This window comes from Alosa pseudoharengus, unplaced genomic scaffold (genome assembly GCF_046254945.1).
Source record: "Alosa pseudoharengus isolate Yale_2024_CS ecotype anadromous, Long Island Sound unplaced genomic scaffold, YU_APseudo_1.1 YU_APseudo_1.1_scf_8, whole genome shotgun sequence".
Taxonomy (NCBI): Eukaryota; Metazoa; Chordata; class Actinopteri; order Clupeiformes; family Clupeidae; genus Alosa; species Alosa pseudoharengus.
Genome location: NW_027468870.1, coordinates 21,171,977 through 21,192,086, shown reverse-complemented (window position 1 = coordinate 21,192,086; position 20,110 = coordinate 21,171,977). Strand labels below are relative to the sequence as shown.

The following is a 20,110-nucleotide window of genomic DNA, read 5'->3' as shown; positions in this document are numbered from 1 at the left end:
TTTCCCTTCCCTCAGCACCCCCTCTATGAGCACCACCAGGTAAAAATGAGTGTCATGATGTGTGTCATGGATATAAACGGCTTTATAGGCCCATTTTGATGAGCACCCTCTAGTTTTATTGCAACAAAAAATTTTGACCCAGGGAAGTGAACATAGGAACATGAATTCATATGTAGCCTACATTCTCACTCACAGTTTTCAACTTACAGGGTAGTTTGATTTTCATGAAAGCCATTATACGTAATGGATTTTCATTTCAATCTAATCTGATCTTGTGTCTGTGTCTCATTATTGCCTGTTCACATATTAAACAATAGGCTGAAAATATAAATGTCTTTTAAAGGTTTTTTTCACACTCTTGTGTGTGGTTTTCACACCCGTGTGTGTGAGTGTGAGAGTGTACACTGTAAGTTGTCTTCTAGCCCTCTCCTCACTACCTCTTCTTTATGTATGCAACACAGAGAGAGAGAGGGAGGGGGCACCCCTGTGCTGTTGTCAGTTAAACACCACAAATGAACACACTGAGAAAAAATTGAATCAGCAGCACACAGGAGTACTGCAGATAACAAGCAGGTAAGCATCATTTTACATAATATACACAACATTGAGCGATTGCAACCTCAGAGTGTCTCTTGCAACATGGCGTGTTGGAGAGAACCGCTGAAATAATTCGTGTACAAATGTTTTAGTCATATATTGTACCACTATTTCATTTACTAGGTAAACCCTCATTATCATCATTGTATTCTGAGTGTGAAAGTGTGCAGTCTACTTTAGTAAAGGATTGCCTTCGAAGATGCAATTGAGGAAGCTTTTTGAAAGTAAGAAAGTAAAGGTATAAAAGCAGGGGAAATGAGGTTGGCAAGAATATACAAGATCGGTGGAGATGGATGGTAAGCATGCGTGTCACTAGACCCCTTTTACCACTATTGAACTGCTGTGCCCCAGGCAATTATTTAAGGTTTTTAACTAGCTGATGTTTAGATACATTGGGCAGGGCATTGTTCAGACACTGAGACGCGTTTTCCCCTCGATCAAATGATGAATGATGATGATTTGGTGATTAAAAAGGCAGATAAGGGAGGAACCGTTGTAGTCTGAGGAAAAGAGAAATATAGCGGAAGCTAGACAACTCAATAATCCAGAATTTTTTAAAATCTTGATTTGTAATTCCTGAATCCCTCAACATGGCAAGAGGCAACAACTGGATCTCTGACAATGAGAGTAATCCAAAATTGCCATCTTTTTACCTCCTAGATACATACAAATGTGGAAACTCCCTCTGGGAGACCAGTCATCTCAGGAATTGACAGTCTGACAAAAACCTTTGTCTAAATAAGCTACATTGACTACTTTCTTAAACCCATTTTACCATCTCTTTCAGCATACATTCAAGACACTACAGCTGTTCTGAAAAAGATTGAACAATTTGACAATATACAAAAACTTTATTGGATGTTGAATCACTCTACACAACGAGTAGTGAATGAACAACAATAGTAATGAGCAGTGGGGGCTAAACAATTAAGCAAAGAAAACTTTAAACCAAGGCACTCGTCTAAAGGCAAAAAAGTTCAAATGCCTTTATTTAACTGGGCAGACTGTTAAAAACAGTCCTTTGACGCGTTTTTGGTGTCTAGGAAGTTGACAAAACAGGATTGTGGCAAGTCAAGGTATATAGCCTATATCATTTGTGTGTCAGATAGCAGGTGCAGACATTCAAACAGTTAACATTTAACTTACAAATTAACCAACCAACATATAAAACCTTGAGTCGTTTGCCGGTCGGCGCCATCTTGAAACAAAACTCAAGGTATTGTCTGTATACAGTCCTTTTTAATAAACTGTACATTTACAAAGTTGTCAATGCCTCGTTTTATATGTTAAGACCAAACTACCAAAGAAGTGCAGGCTACTTTGAGCCTCGTAAATGGTTTAATATGTGCAATCTTTTTATCATGAGAAATGCCCTATCACTACCAGTGTTAGCATTTTGGAAGCACTGGCTAAAAACAGGCGATGTGTTTAGAATGCATCGGATTAGCGTTTTTTTTTGCTCCCCAACGAATGTTCGAACTCATTATCATGCTAAGCATATCCAAAGTTCATTTTACACCGGATTTCCCCTTTAAAGTGCATTGGGTCCATCATCAAAACACAACAAGGAGAACAGTGGAAGCAACTTCCCCAGTCCAGGCATGAACAGAGAAAAAAATGCATGTCAAACACCCAAAAAACACGTACAATGAAGGCACACCATTAAACACATAGCTTTACCAAAGTTCTTTAAAGTAAAAAAGCGTTACTAGATTTGATAATGAGACGGGGAAGAGGTGAAAGCCTGAGAAGAGTAGCATTTGGCGTGAGATCTGTATCAACAGCACAGGCATGTCATGCTCAGTGTGTTTGGCAGCTCTGCTGGAGCTACAGGAAATGACACCACTGTATTTTAAAGCCTTATCTCAACGCATCTGACCATAACTTTTATAAACGAAGACGCAGATGAGTCGGGCAAAGAAATTTGCTTTTCACTACAAAGGGGAAATTTACATGCACACACAAACCACTGAAGTCTAGCACACATGACCTTGAAAGCAAAACAAGACTCAAGAAAATAATTGCATTACTATTATTATTACCATTAATAATATTATTTATCTGTTTCCCTGCAGAATGGCCCCCAACATTTCACTCCTACAGCCTCAGATCAATTCCTCCTTTGAAAATGATCAGACAACAGTGGATATCTATGACTTTATAGTTAACATTGAAATCGTGTTCTGCTTCATCACTGTCATCCTGGGAACTGTTGGCAACGCCCTTGTCATTTGGGTGGCTGGCATCAGCCTACAGGCCAAAGTCACTTATGTCTGGCTAGTGAATCTGGCCACTGCCGACCTCATCTTCTGCCTGACCCGCGCCTTCTCACTGGCCCAGAAGTACCAAGGCAACTGGTCATTCGGCGTCTTCCTCTGCAAGTTCAACGGCTTCTTCAAGTACGCCAACATGTTCTGCAGCGTCTTCCTGCTGGCGGTCATTAGTTTGGATCGGGCGCTGTGCGTGTTGCAGCCCATCTTCACTAAACAGCACCGTACTGTCTGTGCTGCGCGGCTGGTCAGTGTTGTGGTGTGGGTAGTGGCGTCGGTCATGAGCGCACCGTACTTCATCCATTGGCAGGTCTACCCTGACAAAAAAAATCACAGGTGTGGCTTGAAGGTCTGTAGCTTTATCTTTCCTTCTTCTCAGATTGTATAGCTTTACTTGCGTAGCACCCTAAACTGATAAACCAAAACCAATCATATTATGAAATGAAAATGTATTCTGGTCTATTTCTTCAGTTTATCTTTAAAGGCACTTCAGCTAACATGCTTTCAAGAGAGGACTCAGGTGTCTTAACACATGTTCTAGAAGCTTTCAAGGGTTCTAATAGAGGATTTAGGTGTCTAACACAAATTTGCAGACCTGTGTGTCACTGTGTAAAAACCTTTATGGTGCATAAATACTCCACTAATCAATAACCTCAAAATCTCTTACAATATTGCATGGTCATTGATGCTTTTCATAGCCTGTTCTGTTTCATCATCCACTCTTTTAGGGAGACGATGGGAATGCCGCCAAGATGGCTCTCATCGTCATCCGCCTCTTGTGCGGTTTCTTCCTCCCGTTCGTAGTCATCCTGTTGTGTTCCGTGCTAGCAGGCGTAGGAATCCGGCGTACACAGCTGAGGGGAAAGTCCCGTCCCTTGCGGATGCTCGTCACCCTGGTCGCTGCCTTCTTCCTGTGCTGGGCACCCTACCACTGCTTCCGGCTGGCCAAGGTAATCGACAGTAAGAACCGGACCATCAAAGTGGGTCTGGCACTGACCAAGAGCCTGGCCTACTTCAACAGCTGTGTCAACCCTGTGCTGTACTTCTGCATGGGTATTAAACAAGGCTGGCTGCGGCGGATCAGAAATGCTGCTTACCACCCTGCTGTCCGTGGTAGCACCACAAAAAACTCTACCTGTCTGTAGATGATTCAGTAATTTGATGCTTGTGTCTGTCTTCTATTAATTATACCATCATGTGCAGTCTTCAATGCAATCACAGCCAGAGATGTAAAAGTCCAGCTTCAGGAAGTAATTAGGCCTGCCATGTATTGGTTCTATTGTTTTTTAAAATCTGTGTGTAAGCCACACTTGTTAAACTTAGCTAGTCCGCGACCAGCTAAACGGTGAATTAGAAATGATCAGCATAATCATATGATGGGTGTTTATCTCTGGACAGGTGCAGGTGATACTCGTTGTCAACTTAAAATAAATGAATAAATAAATAAATCACGAAGGCTAATTATTCAAGAGGAGACTTACAATGAAAACAATCCTGGGAGTGTCTAATGTAGCCGTCTGGGCAGTTTATGCAGGTCAGCCCAAGAGGAAATACATGAAGATAATCGGGAATAATCTATATGCCAATAGGAACATTTCTCTTGAAGAATTCAATGACAATTTTTAAAACCTGATATACAATTTATAGTTGTAGAATTTTTATATTTTCATATTAATATGGTCATTCACATTGATCATATTCCTTTGCATTCCAATAAATAATTTTGCTGTCTTTAAAAACTTACAAATAAAATGAGTATTCTAAATGAGTATTCATTCAATGAGTTCATAATCAGTGAAATTCTACAATTTCTAACATGTTTTTTTTTTTGTTTAACTCTACATGTTGGCCACATCTCAACAGTATTCTAAATGTCATGCCTGCTACAACTCCCATAGGCACTTAATTTCCCTGCTTCACCTGAGTGTTGAAGATAAGTAAGGGACAATGTATAGAACACCGGTCATTATTGGGAAAATAATGCACAGGTAATTTCCTAATAATGGCCGGCGTTAGGGCTGGGCGATATAAACGGTATAAGCGGTATGCGATATAAAATTGGCCAACGATAGAGATTTTTGTTATACCGGCATATTGCGATAGGTCATTATGTCATCAAATTGCAACACACTTGGCCTGCCGGGACCGGCAGCAACCACGAGGAGGCCACAGGTGTGGAAAAATGGCTGCGAGACCCAGAACACAATACACACGGAGCAGGTCAAGTACACACACACGCTACACAGGGGTGGACGCAGCCCCCCACACAAAAAGGATCACACACGAGGGAGAACTAAAAGGGAAACATGTCACGATAAAGACGCTAACTTTAGACTTATAACTTAGGAGAAATACAGACATAAACCCCCAAACAGGGTAGGAATTTCACGGCGGCCACGTCGTTGCCTCTTGCGTTGGCCGTGAGGCCCCTTTGAAAATCAGGTTTACAGGCCACGGCGGCCTTGGTGCCCCCTTCTCTCAATATTCTGCTTTGCGTCCTACTAATAGCGATTTTTATTTAGCCTGTGTGGCCTGTCAAAATGATCTAAGCATTCACAGCGCAAATTAATTGAGTATTTTACGCAGTGGAGAAAGCGACAGCGCAAGAAAGAAACTGCGTCCAAATTCCATTCATCTCAGTTGAACTACTCGCGAAATAGCCTATTCGTCACACAGACATCACAAGTATCACATGAAAGAGCTTTTTCTCAGCTTTTAAACGATGTTACCCGATAATTGCTTAGTTGAACGATTCGCGAGAAAAGTAAATAATATAATTCAATTTAATCATACATTCTACTGAAGGTTTTGCGTCCTATGATCTCCCAACCCATTCATCTCGGTGGAATACTTCACGAACCCTTCTTTTAACACACGACAAACCTGATATCAAAATAAACAGCAGACCTTACCGAACACAAAGGTGTAAAGCAGTCCCCTGTACAGTTAGCCGTTCCAGAGTAATCCAGTTTTGAATTTGCAGTAAATTTCGACATGCATGGATGTCTCCAAATTTGGCCTTTAAGTTTTACAATGTGTTTAAATTGTTCCACATGATTTCATAACGGGCCAAATACAAAATAAATGTTACAAATATCGCCTAGATATTGGTAAATCAGGACAGCTGACTGTGAAAGTAGCCTTAGCCTAATGATCACAAAATGCTAAGCATGCTAAGCTATTTGAGTTTCTTAAAGCTGAGCTGTGGTTAAATTATTCAATACATGATTTTGTATTATATAAAATCAATGTTATATATAGCCTAGATATCTGTAAATATTAGATGATCAGATGATTTACAGTTCTATGTAATATGTCATGTTTCATGTTTTTGTAATGTTTCATACAGTGATGCCGGTCTACTGCAGTGAATAGGCTAAATAAAACTTTGATCATTTTTATAGCCAATACATTTTTAAATAAGTAACAATCTTGACTATTTTATGCAAGAACCTGCTAGACCTATATTGAAATTCACACACCAAATTATACCGCAATATATACCATTTACCGTCTGTGTCCCAAATTATACCGCAATATGAATTTTAGGCCATATCGCCCACCCCTAGCCGGCGTTCTATACATTATCCCGCTTATTACACGGCTACTTGCCGAAACAAAACAATAAACTCCCACGATATGACTATTTAGCCTACATAGCCTTGGCTATAGCATATTTGTTACCGTTCATCGTGGCTTTTGCTGAGAAACAAATAGTTCGCAACAACACACAACACAAGCATTCGTTCCCAATTCAAGGGCACACACCCACCTTCGAGAGGCTAACTGGACTTACACTTGAGCCAAAGTGCTTTTAGGCAAGTTCCCCCACTCGGCAGCCATCTCGGTAACGCACTTTGGGCAGCTAGACCCCAGACCAGGGGTCGGCAACCCGCGGCTCCGGAACCGCATGCGGCTCTTTGATCCCTCTAATGCGGCTCAGCTTTTGAAATAAATTAATGAGTATTTAATTAAAATGTATTTTATTTTAGTTCGTTCATTTTCAAAATGTAATATTGTAAGTCTATCTGAGTAATTTAGCCTATATAACTTTTCACCAACTTTCCCCCAAACGTGAGCGCAGGTTTGTCATTATATTTTTCATATGTGAGAATATAAAGACAAACCTGCGCTCACGTTTGGGGGCCATTCCACGCAAGGCTGTCACATCCATAACGCCAACACAATGCCATGGTAGGCTATTTAGTTGGCGTTATAGATGTGACAGTTTTGCGTGGAGTTGCCCTTAAATGGTGACTGCCTCAATTCTTGCATGACACTTTACCTCACTGAATATGAGCCAGCCAGACTCCAAGGCCATCACCAAATCTAATCTCTGGTAGGCCTAATGTTCAATTTCGCCAATGACATGTCAACAAAAATTGAGTGTTGTATTGTTAACTATGATGTTACTTTGCATACCAAAGGACACTGGAAAAATAGGGGGTGGTGTTTAGCCTACATGGAAAGCCTAAGGCCTATACTTGTGTCATTCCACTTTACATTTCAAGTTGCTTACACATTAAAACTAGTAGAGAATGTAGGCTATTTAAAAATCCTCTGTTGAATTAAAGTAACTGTACGTTAAATATCCAAACTTTTTCTTGTAACCGTCTTTTATTTGCTAAAAGGGGCTCTCCAAGCAAAAAAGGTTGCCGACCCCTGCCCCAGACGAATGTTGGTCAAGCTCTCGACTGAGATACAGGTGGACATAAGAGTGTGCGTGGCCCATCACAGAGGATGTACAGTTAACGTACGCAGATGCCTGAGACTGCGGGGTCCTGTCACCGCAGCATCGGTAGTGGTGCCGTTTGGCCTGCATCCCATGCAAGAGTTTTCAAGCTTGGTGGAGCTAATAAATGTCGTGACTAGGGCTATTCCCCTAAGTCAATCTTAAACCAGATCCACCCGCAACACAGGCAACACACAAGTCTTCCAATGAAGTTTTAACAATTGATTTATTAATGCAAAACAAAGAGACTGCCGGAGGGCATACAGATGTAATGGGCACCACTAGGGGGTAAACTTATCCTAATTGACACATGGAAGCCACCGAACCCTCCCCAATAGGTTAAGATGCACAGAGCATACGTGAAAACCACAGCACAGCAAAAATGACACACCCACAATGGATCAAATAAATAAATGCACCGTCCTAAATAGTCACTGCAATCCAACTACAAAATACACACAATGCACATATCTATATAAATATCAATAGTCACCACAGTTCATTCAAAAGGCACAATAAGAGGGATAGATATGTATTGCCACCATTGTCAGTCAGAGATGCAGAAACCCCAGGCCCACCCACACGGCAGTCCCACAAGAGGAATAAAACAGACTGTACTGGTCGGCCCACACCGACCAGTACAACAAATAAAGAGTCTATTCACCACACCCAAACCAGCGAGGTTCCACAGTTTTGGCGCAGCTCTCAGTCCACACAATAGAATCCTGGCTTATCCAGCTTCAGGCGCGCCGAGTTGCGCACCGCGGATCACCCTGAACGTGCCCTCCAGTCAATGACGCGATGCCCCGCCCCCAACTGCAAGGCAACGAAAACCGGATACAGCATCACAATTCCAGCAGAGATTAGCCAACACAGCGAGACGGAGTGGAAGAAAAGTACTTCCCTTTCAACACTGGTTTGAGCGCGTAGTTTAACAGTCACTCCTTAGGCCTCGCATCTCCCTGCTCCAGGCTCCCGTCTTCTCGTTCGCCAAGCTTCCCAGTTGCTTGGCCGTCTTCAGCTGCGATCTCTGGCTACGACTGCGTGGCGGCTGAAAACACAACTGCATCAACACAGCGGTCGGACAATGCTACGGCATGAGATAAACAATATCGGCAGTGAAACTCGGACATCCCTTAGATAGGCTACTTAGCTTGCGTTGAGACACAGTTCTTCCATCCGACGTTCCAATGGGTCCTCCTGCCGTCTTTTTCCCCACAATAGTAGGCTGCCCCTATTTATGAAAGAGAATAGCTCATCCTAGCTCCATGCTCATCATGGCCTCAATCAGTCCATTAACACTAATCAATTAGCCCAATGTCCCACATGACTAACGTCATGGCAGAGTTCCATGATAGCTCACGTAGTCCCCTTGTGAACATTTCCCCTGCCCTCAGTCTTTATACACAAGCACAACATATACCCCATTTCATCCAATGAAATAACAAACATGCCCACAAGTACAGCTCAACATTACTGCACAATACATAACATAGCCCACAACTATGCCCACATTTCCTGTCCATACACTTAGGCATTTGACATCACCGTATCTACACCCCAGGGGACAGGCGACTCAGAGTAGGCAATTCACATTGGTCAGCACTAACTTCCTGGTGTTCCCCAAACTCATTATGCACATGTGTGCCCATGGGAAGGCCGAGCTACTGACGCATCTTGTCCACAGATGCCTCTCTCCATGGCTGGGATGCTGTGTACAAGATGGCAGATAGCCTGTGGTGTGTGGATAACCACACAGAAACGCCTTCACATCAGGGTGCTGGAACTACACACTTGGGGCATATTGGCAAGCATTTGAACAGTTGTTATGTTCTAGACAAGACCGACAACATGGCTGCAGTAGCCTATATCAACTGCCATGGTGGCCTTAGCACACAGCAGCTGGGCCCCCTATGTAAGGGACATTACGTTGTGGTCACACTAACAGGTACGGTCACGACATTTGTCTGATGTTCAGAACAGCTCTGTTCTCCGGAAGCTGTTTGCTGCCGTCATAGTAGCACCTACACTCCACAGTCGTGGCAGGCATACAGAAAACACTTAGGGCCAGATGTACGTACATTTGCGAACATAGCGTTATCAGCGTCATAGACAAACCGCACATTGCGAACGCTGTCAGACCCAAGTTTCTGTCGTATTTATCAATCGTTCAATCCTTAGTGTAAACTGCGCTTTTCTCTGCCTTTCTCCGCCTATAAACGCAATTTACGAACGTCCACAACTGAATGGCAGCGCCTACAAGCGCAGTTGAATGAAGTTAACTGATGACAACATTAAAAGAATCAAACGTTTAGCGATCATGAAATAATACCATACATGATAACATGTCAACAAGCAAGGAGATAATGAAGATCAGTAGTTCTACTCAAAATGCTTGTGCACGTAGGCTACGGAAGATTGGTCAAATCTAGCAAGTAGGAAAGTTTAAGTGAATGACGTGAAAGTGAAAGTAAGACATTCGAAAGGCCAACGAAAGTTAATGTTGCTTTTGATAGTACAAAGACTTACAAAACTGGTGCTCTAAATAGCGATTCTGTTGTCTTATTAACGCAAAAGAGGTTCTCTTATTAACGCATTGAACTGCAATTTGGATTAACACCTGCTTTTACAATGCGGAAGTATTTAGGCGAATAGACGTGCGTTTTCAGGTGCAGTCTTTGTACATACCGCGGAATACATATTAGGCGCTCTTCACTCTTCCCCTCCCATCTTTTTACGCTAAACTCCCACTTTCCCCTGGATCCTCCCATGAATGCATATGCATGACATTAAAAAAGCAATCTGCCACTTTCAGCTCCCGCGACAAGCAGTTTGCGCTTTTACATCATTGCGGCCTGTTTGTACATACCTCGCAATGATTTTACACGCACGTTGCGAAACAAATACGCCTGAAGTGGGCGCAAAAGCGTTAGTACATCTGGCCCTCAGTGTTGCTGAGGTTGGCTTGTTTGCATCTCAAGACAGCCCACTGCTAGCTGTGGTTCTTGATTCACGACAACAACCCACCGCTGGGAATAGATGTGTCAGTATGCATATCTGTATGCATTACTCCCGCCAGTGCTCATCTCAGATTTCCTGTGAGGAGGGCGAACGGGCAAGCACTCGATCATTCTGGTAAGCCCCCCTGAGCGAACCAGACCTCAGATTGATCGTGCATGTGCAACTGGTGCAGCAACCTACTGTCTCAAGCGCAGGGCAAAATATGGTGCCCGAACCTAGAGAGTTCGCGACTGACCATCTGGCTCAATTTCAATTCCACTTACGTGTAAGGTGTGGTTTGCAATTCAAACATAAATGTAACCATTTGATGCTAACCATATTGAGTTAGCCTTAGGCTAATATACATCTGCAGTCCCAATTTACATCTGGAGTTCCATCTGCAGCCCCTGAGTGGACAAGACCCCTGAGTATGGGACTGCCCCCAGAAATCATACAAAGTGCTAGAGCCTCGGCGACACGAGCACTCTACACACTTAAGCGGAGGTGTTGCAGAATGGTGTGCTGGTAATGACTGTAACCCACTGTTGTGGCCCATTGACTCAGTGCTTGAGTTCCTACAGTACTTATTGGAACTGGGTTGCGTTGCATCAACACTTGTCTACCAAGTCTACCAAGCTTGCCTGCCACTTAGGTTGGAGTGGCATGGCGTCAGAATCTCATCCCCTAACGTCTCTAAGTGCTTAGGCTATGGCCTCTAAGCACCACAACAGTACTTCCGTGGGACCTCTCGGTAGTGCCGAAGGCTCTCTCCAGTATGCCCTTCGAGCCTCTGGGAGATATTGTGCTGAAATTGCTGTCGCTGCGGTCAAGCAGGTGAGGGATTTAATAGCTCTCTCAGTGAACTTCAGACTTCAAATCAGGTGTTACCTGGCCGTGAATCCATTTTGCCAGCCTAAGGCACTGACCTTGGCCCTTAGGAGCAGGGTAATTGAACTACCCCAACATTCAACAGAAAGAGTAATGGCTACTTGATCGCTTCCCAATGAGAGCGCTTCGGCATACACCGATCTTCTACAGAACTGACCGACCGCCTATCTGCTACAGGGCTCAAGCAATTGGCTGCACATTATCAAAGCAAAGGCTTCCCCACTGGTCAAGCCCATCACTCTGGCATAGAAAGCTTTGGTTGTAGCCCCTCCTGAACGATCGAAAGCCCACACCACTAAGTGTGGCTTCCTCTGGGGTAATATGGGAAGGAGTTCAATGGCACAGATCTTTTTGCCTACTTTTACAATCTGGCCGTCAACAGTTCGTCCATTGCCTGCTCTGCGCCTCAGCTTCGCGGCATGTGAGAATTGTCCTGAGCCAGCAATCTGCTGCTCTTTACTGAGGTTACAGTCGGCTGATGAGTGTTGTCTAGCCACCGTTGTTGTTAGCTATACACATTGAAGGAAACCCTGCATTGTGCTGAAGGTGTGTGTTCATCAGTGTGCTTTTGCAACTGTCAGACATATGCCAAACCAGCCAGTCGCTGTAGAACACCCAGTGGTTTCTCTTGTCACTACGCACTCGCCAGAGCTTGTGTAGTACTGTACATTTTGCCTGCTTCACTGCTGAAGTGAGCAGCTGCTGAACCCACTATCGGCTCTAGTGTCATGCAGATGTGGGAGCCTCATCCTGTTGATGGCGTCACTGTGTAACCATCAAACTCATCTTGTGCTGTACTGTTGACTCCCTGCTCAAGCAGTGGTCATTGGAACCCCACCATTTGCCAGTGTAAAAGGTGGATGTGAAGACTCACTGATAATTATTTTTGTGTCACAATGCGTGCATGCACCAGCTCTGTTTGGGCTGCATTGGTGACCTCTTACCTGCCAATGCGAAAATTTACAAAAACACTGCCATTGCTGGTAATGTCAGAATGTATATGTACTCCACTGATGACTTATTATACTGGAGGCGAAGGTCTATGCTACGCTTCATTATCAGTGAACTATTTTGCCACAGCTGCTATGAGGGCTATGGGATACTGTATGTGTCCCATTGGTTGACGTTGAGTAAGCTTGGCTGAAAGAGGTTATGTAACCTCAGTTCTCCGATTCTGTGGGGAACACAGAGGCTGAACCTGTCAGGGTTGTGTGCATTTAACAAGAGATATAGCACTGTGGTGGGGCACATCCTTACAGGATATCAGTGCAGCAGCCACATGGTCAACCCTGTTGACTTTGTGGAATACTACTCCCTGAACATGACTGCTGGTCCGTCCTGCATGTGGCTGGTGCTACGTGCAACTATTGTAGGCTGGGATTCCATGCCCTTTGTTGCTGTCCCTTCCTCCTCGAGGTCTGATGTGCTCTCGACCAGGAAGATCTGTTCATTACAACTCAACCAGCCTTGCATCTGCTGGGCAAGTTTGAGTGACTTTCACCCCACCACTACACCTTTGCATCTTGCAGGGTTGGTAGGCCCAGGGTGGCGTCTGGCAACTGGTCTGAAGGCAATGGCTCTTGCATCTGGCAGAGCTGGAAAGCCTTGGGGTGTGTAAATTGACTATATGTCTATCTGTGTGCTTGGTCTGCACTGTCTCCTCCCGGTGTGTCTTACAGAGGCTCCCCGTACATATGGAATATGTAACGGAGTGGAGAGATAGTCTCGATACGATAGAGAACATTCGGTTATGTTGTAATCTTTGTTCTCTGAGTGAAGAGACTATCTCTCCACCGTCATGCCGCTCGGAGACATGTGTCGATCAGCTTAAAGCACTAGTCCCACGCCAACACAGGTGCTTTATGCAGCACCTGTGTTCCCCGTACATATGGAATATGTAACAGAGTGGAGAGATAGTCTCTTCACTCAGAGAAAAAAGGTTACAACGTAACCGAACGTTATCCATCCCACTCTCCAAAGCGTCCTTTTTAGTGACTGACCACTGTTTTCCATATTCTGGAACAACATTTGGGAAGGAAACTGTACACAAGAAGTGATTTCTTTAAATATACTTATTTTAGATTGAATAGACTCCATTACCTGCATTCTGATTGATGAAACCTTTGACCTTTTAAACTTCCAACTCACCCCCTTGAGCCACTGTTGAGCCTCACATGGAGGCTAGGTTCCTGTGATTATAAATTATTAAGATTATTAATTTCCAATCTTAATCTTCATTTTTATATATTATATTGTAAAGGAGAAATATTTAAAATTCTGTATGTGTAACCAAGGTGCAACTCGTTTTGCTGGGGAGCTATGCTGTGGCTGTTCAACAAACAAGGCTGGCGACCGACTTATGAAAATCCAAAATATTTATTTAATACAATACTTACAGTAATACAGTCCGTAGGTAGAGAAGGCACCAGTTCACAGGTAGTGGGCACATCCGATCCGGGGAGCGAGGGAGGAGGGCAGTGTTCAGCTACACGCACACGCTGATCCAAGGGGGAGGGGCGGCCGATAGTCGAGCGGGCGTCCAGGCAGTCCAAACAATCCAGGCAATACTTTACTTCACACGCGCACTGCTGGAAGAAAGAGAAAACTTATACTAATAGGCCAAACTGCTATAGCCAGTAAGTGTGGACTACAATTCTTAAGCAGTCAATAGTATTCCTAGGGCAATTTACTGAAGAAGAGTCACTGCAACGTCCAAACATAGCACAGCAACATAGCAAACTTAAGACGAGGCACACAGTCTTTAAGTACACACGGCACGGCACACGAGACACACGTTGCCACTAAGAGTCTATCAATACGTAAAAACTGTTGTCCACAATCACACGGCAGTCATGGCAGGAAGGCTAATGGGCATCTGCACGCGGTAACACTGCAGCTCAGGTTGAGGAATGCAATCACTTAACTTGATGGAGGGCTAACTATGTCGCGCCTCCAGATGATACAGCAAGCAGCGAGTTCGTCCGAGGCAACTTCTCGGCACCGATCAGGAGCAGACACACAGGAAACTTCGCGTCCAATGGATTCTTTTCCACACGCTGCCACAGCCCCCGGCTATAAACACTGTGCACCAAAACTCACTTCGGTAAAGTTAGACAGAAATTGGCAGATTCGCAAGATTCGCGTTTTGCGGTTCAATAAATCATAGGAGAAACATTTTCATTGCACAATAGAGAGCTCTATCTAACCGTAGTAAGGTAGACAACAAGCTACAACCCGGTTTTCATCCGAAAGAACCGTGTACATACGTGGATAAATAAAACGCATCCCTGTGAGCATTCGGCTGTCAGCCGAGCGTCTAGGGACCGTCTACAAAGTGCAAAAACGAAAGTGGATACAAAGATACATTTAAATAGCATCACTGTTATTGAGCCTAGTGCTGCCAAAATCATAACACACAGCTACATAACACACATGTACTGCTTCACTAGCAACACACTACACGTGCCAATTCCGGGAAAAACGGACTCATCCTATTTATAATATATTTTTAATGGGGGTAAAATTAAATAACTTCACTGTCATTGGACCTAGTGCTTCCAAAATCACAACAGACATCTAGGGCCTCACTAGCAACATACTACACCAGGTAATTATGGAAAAACGGACTCACCCTATTTATAATATATATTTTTATGGGGGAGAAATTCAATAGCTTCACTGTTATTGAGCCTACTGCTTCCAAAATCACAACACACATCTAGGGCCTCCCAAGCAACATACTACAGCAGCTAATTGTGAAAAAATGGACTCGCCCTATTTATAATATATTTTAAATAGGGGGAAAATTCAATAGCTTTGCTGTTATAAAGCCTAGTACTTCCAAAATCACTCCACACATCTAGGGCCTCACTAGCAACATACTACAGCAGCTAATTATGGAAAAATATATTTTTATTTGAACATTTTAAATAGCTTGACTATTTTTGAGTCTTGCACTTCCAAAGTCACTCCAGACATCTAGGGTCTCCATATCGTGCTACACCTGCTACTTTGGGAAATTCTTGATCAGCCTATCTTTCATTAATCTTTATTGAAGAAAAAGTCAAGGCAAGCGGCAAGGCCATCCAGGGAGAAAGACAGACCTGGCATGTTAGAGCTGGGCTGTCACAATAAAGAGACTGTAGATGTGTGTAGTACAACCGTAGGGAGACCCTTGATGTGTAGAAGGATTGTGGAAGCGCTAGACTCAATAACAGTGAAGCCATTGACATTTTCCTCTGAAAAAAATCATGAAAAATAGACCGAGCCAGATCTTGCCATACTACGAGGTGTAGTATGTTACTAGGGAGACCCTAGATTTGTGGAGTGATTTTTGAGGCACTAAATTCAATAAGAGAGAAGGTATTGAATTTATTCTCCAATACAAAATCATTAAAAATAGGCTGAGCATAATTTCCCAAAACAAGCAGGTGTAGTCTGTTGATGGAGAGTCCCTAGATGCGTGAAGTGGTTTTGGAAGCACTGGGCTTAATAACAATGAAGCTATTGAATTTTTCTGAAATAAAAATATATTATAAATAGGCTGAGCCAGCTTTTCCAAAATTAGCAGGTGTAGTATGTTAAAAGGGAGGCCCTAGATGTGTGTTGTGATTTTGGAAGCACTAGGCTCAATGAGAGTGAAGCTATTGAACTTTATCCCCAATAAAAATATATTATAAATAGGCTGAGCATAATTGACCAAAACAAGAAGGTGTAGTATGTTGATAGGGAGGCAGTAGATGTGTGTAGTGATTTTGGAAGCACTATGCTCAAACAGAGTGAAGCTATTGAATTTTCCCCCTAATAAATATATATATTGTAAATAGGGCGACTCAGTTTTTCCATAATTAGCAGGTGTAGTATGTTGCCAGTGAGGCCCTATATGTGTGTTGTGATTTTGGAAGCAGTAGGCTCAATAACAGTGAAGCTATTGACTTTTCCCCCCATTACAAATATATTATAAATAGGGATAGTCCATTTTTCCATAATTAGCTGCTGTAGTATGTTGCTTGGGAGGCCCTACACATGTGCTGTGATTTTGGAAGCAGTAGGCTCAATAACAGCAAAGCTATTGAATTTCCCCCCCATAAAAAATATATTATAAATAGGGCAAGTATTTTTTTCCCTAATTAGCAGGTGTAGTATGTTGCTAGTGAGGCCCTAGATGTGTGTTGTGATTTTGGAAGCAGTAGGCTCAATAACAGCGAAGCTATTGAATTTTCCCCCCATAAAAAATATACTATAAATAGGGCAAGTAATTTTTTCCCTAATTAGCAGGTGTAGTATGTTGCTAGTGAGGCCCTAGATGTGTGTTGTGATTTTGGAAGCAGTAGGCTCAATAACAGTGAAGCTATTGCATTTGTCTCCCATTAAAAATATATTATAAATAGGGCGAGTCCATTTTCCCCTAATTATCTGGTGTAGTATGTTGCTTGGGAGGCCCTACACATGTGTTGTGATTTTGGAAGCAGTAGGCTCAATAACAGCGAAGCTATTTAATTTTTCCCCCATTAAAAATATATTATAAATAGGGCGAGTCAATTTCCCCCTAATTAGCTGGTGTAGTATGTTGCTTGGGAGGCCCTCTATGTGTGTTGTGATTTTGGAAGCAGTAGGCTCAATAACAGCGAAGCTATTGAATTTCCCCCCCTATAATAATATATTATCAATAGGCTGAGCGAGCTTTTCCAAAATTAGGAGGTGTAGTATGTTAATACGGAGGCCCTCTATGTGTGTGATGCGATTTTGGAAGCAGTAGGCTCAATAACAGCGAAGCTATTGAATTTTTCCCCCATTAAAAATATATTATAAATAGGGCGAGTCCATTTTCCCCTAATTAACTGGTGTAGTATGTTGCTTGGGAGGCCCTTGATGTGTGTTGTGATTTTGGAAGCAGTAGGCTCAATAACAGTGAAGCTATTGAATTTTACCCCCAATAAAATATTATTAATTATAATATATTATAAATAGGGTGAGTCATTTTTCCTGTTATTGGCAGGTGTAGTGTGTTTCTAGGGGAGTACTAGCTGTGTGCTATGATTTTGGTAGCTCTAGGTTCAATAACAGCGAAGCTATTCAAATGTATCTTTGTGTCCACTTTCAGTTTTGCACTTTGTAGACGGTCCCTAGGCGCTTGGCTGAAAGCTAACGCTCACAGGGATGCGTTTTATTAATCCACATATGTACACGGTTCTTTCGGATGAAAACAGGGTTGTAGCTTGTTGTCTACCTTACTACGGTTAGATTGAGCTCTCTATTGTGCAATGAAAACGTTTCTCCTATGATTTAATGAACCGCAAAACGTGAATCTTGCGAATCTGCCAATTTCTGTCTAACTTTACCGAAGTCCAAAACTCTATCCCGCTCTCCCGTGTTCTTCCCTTCCTCCAAATGAGCTTGTCTTTTGTCTGTCACAATGCCGCTTCCCTAATTATCCCCAAATCACCACACCTGTGCCTAGAGAGCCCCGTACCCCTCTGTGGCTATCTACAGGTCGCATTACATGCATGTCACACACACACCCACCCCCAGATTCCTCAGTCGCACCAGACATTGACAGCCCTCACCCGATCACACCGTTACGTCTCATGTGCCACATAAATTCACCCGTGACATATGGAATGTCAAATGCTGTTTTATTTTTAATTATTTGTTTTTTTCTTTGTTTGTTTATTTTTGCCTGACAGAGTCCTTTGCCCAGTGGACATCATGTTTCCTTTAACTTTTCAGGTGATTTGATGAACTGATGTCACCTGGTGGCAAGTCATAAGTACACACTTCCTGGTTACTGACTCAACCCACAGTACCATTACCTTAGCCTGACGAGCCAGACCCACATTAAAATGTAGGGTCTGGGCACTCACCGTTCGCAGTGCTCAGTCCAAGGGGCGGGATAATCAGTTGTCTTTCAAATTCCTTCTGCACGCAATAGGACAGCGGCAGCGAGTCCCATGCGTTTCCCACCATCGGAGCTAGTTGGCTAGTTCAAATGTTTTCCAACTTAATAAAAGCTTAACTCGTGTCACACTGTTCGCCAACAGCAACATCCATCTTATTTGTTTTCAAGTAGCAGGGAATTCTAGCCAAACCATCAAGCCAGCCATCAATCATTATGTTAAGCCCACCTTACGACTCTATACACGATTTCATTGGCCTGATTGAGTTTTGATTTCTGGAGCTCACAAGCCAACAGAGAGTTGCTACACTAGCCCTGGCAGCAAATGTAATTTGTAAATTGCCGCTAGGGGCGCGTCTAGATTTCTAGGCTACCATTACCTATACTAAGTCTCTCAAAAACACTGAGGCAAAACAATAAAGCTCAGGTCAATAAGACCAGACCTAATTGTTTAGTTGCTATACCGTGCCCTTCTCAAATAGGTTTAAGGAAATTACAAACTTGGTTCCTCTGTGAATCTTTTTAGGGGGCATGGTAGATGAGAGAAAACCTACATTAAAGCCTGTCCTCAGATGAAGGGGAGGTTATCTCTATTCATTAGAGGGGGCAAAGGTGTCAAGGGACAAGGTTTCCATGAAGGCAGCAGAAGATACTTGGTATACAGTCTCCATGGTGACAAGGACAGCTGTAGCAGTTCAGTGTGGTCTCCTCTTTCACCTAATTCTATTTTCAGTCTCAATTTTTCTTGAGTGCATTTATTGTCTTACAAACAGCCTTTTTTAGACGTTTGTGTAGTTTTAGTATCTGAAAAAGCACATTTAACTGGGACAGATAATTACGTATGGGACAAATGAAGACTTAGATTCCAAAACACTATCTCCATTTTTAAATACATTAAGAAGTCATGTTATTTAATGTGTATTTCAGGTAATATCAATAAAATTGCAGTTTTGCTGTTTTGATTGAATAAAGATAAGTCAAATAACAATAAACCAATTACAGTTGCACTGAAACTACCTGGAAAACAAAATGTAAAAAAAATGATTTATGAAAATTCATTGAAATGGAGGATATAGCGTTTTGGAACCAAACTCTTCAAATATTCATCATATTGTAGCGTGTCTTAAGTTCCTAAAAGTAATGGTCTAAGTTTCTAATGTGTATATGGTTATGATAGGCTCTGTTACCTGGGCCATGTTGCGGTACCGCCCCCTTCCGGGGGTAATGTGGTAGTTTTTGGGGGAAAATAGTAGGAAGATTACGATGAGGTGTGTGTGAGTTGGAGCTCCTATACGTGAGTGTAAAACTGTTTTTTGTGGCGTGACTGTGGCCGACAACAGTCAACATTAAACCTGGTTATGGTAAACGGTCTTTTCATTGGCACAGAACGTTACAATATTTCAATGATGATACGTACACTAATCCCAAATCTGCCAACGTTTCACAACTACTTAGGTTCTTGGGCTGGATTCACAAACATTTTCTTAAGAACTTAAGTAGATTACTAAGAAAAACAATAAGAAATTCTTAAGAATCTTCTTAAATGGTATTCACCAAAATGTTTTTAAGAACTGTCATATTTCTTAAGAACTTCTTTGTTTTCTCACTTAAGAACTTCTTTGGTCGTTCTTTTGAAAATTTAAACAACTACTTGTTAGGTTCTGATCCCTAACTCTAACCTGACCTTAATACTTAGGCTATTTCTGTCAATTCTTGTGAAAAGAGTCA

The 20,110-nt window shown here is 42.6% G+C and overlaps 1 protein-coding gene and 1 long non-coding RNA gene across 5 annotated transcripts; one reads left to right on the top strand and one right to left on the bottom strand.

Annotated features, from left to right (window-relative positions):
• The first annotated feature begins 408 nt into the window (after positions 1 to 408).
• LOC143111506 (fMet-Leu-Phe receptor-like) lies at positions 409 to 4,315 on the top strand. 2 transcript variants are annotated; one of them, XM_076273753.1, is made up of 3 exons: positions 409 to 573; positions 2,673 to 3,216; positions 3,596 to 4,315. In XM_076273753.1, the coding sequence occupies exons 2-3, from the start codon at positions 2,674 to 2,676 to the stop codon at positions 4,010 to 4,012; spliced, it is 960 nt and encodes a 319-aa protein (XP_076129868.1). In that variant the 5' UTR covers positions 409 to 573; position 2,673; the 3' UTR covers positions 4,013 to 4,315. The 2 variants fall into 2 exon arrangements, with proteins under 2 accessions (XP_076129868.1, XP_076129869.1); XM_076273754.1 differs by lacking the exon at positions 409 to 573 and adding an exon at positions 622 to 893.
• Positions 4,316 to 7,806: 3,491 nt separating this feature from the next.
• LOC143111707 (uncharacterized) lies at positions 7,807 to 14,793 on the bottom strand. Of its 3 annotated transcripts, none has more exons than XR_012984598.1 (3): positions 14,178 to 14,793; positions 13,884 to 14,075; positions 7,807 to 13,676 (listed from the first exon to the last, which is right to left on the bottom strand). It is a non-coding gene; the product is annotated as an uncharacterized LOC143111707 (long non-coding RNA). The 3 variants fall into 3 exon arrangements; XR_012984597.1 differs by having other exon boundaries at positions 14,412 to 14,793; XR_012984596.1 differs by having other exon boundaries at positions 13,884 to 14,072; positions 14,412 to 14,793.
• Positions 14,794 to 20,110: the final 5,317 nt, after the last annotated feature.

What these genes read in the sequence shown, in the direction of transcription:
- LOC143111506 (XM_076273753.1), top strand. Translation starts at nt 2,674, where the DNA reads ATGGCCCCCAACATTTCACTCCTACAGCCTCAGATCAATTCCTCCTTT. An exon ending in ATCACAGGTGTGGCTTGAAG is followed by an intron (nt 3,217 to 3,595) that starts GTCTGTAGCTTT and finishes CCACTCTTTTAG; the next exon opens with GGAGACGATGGGAATGCCGC.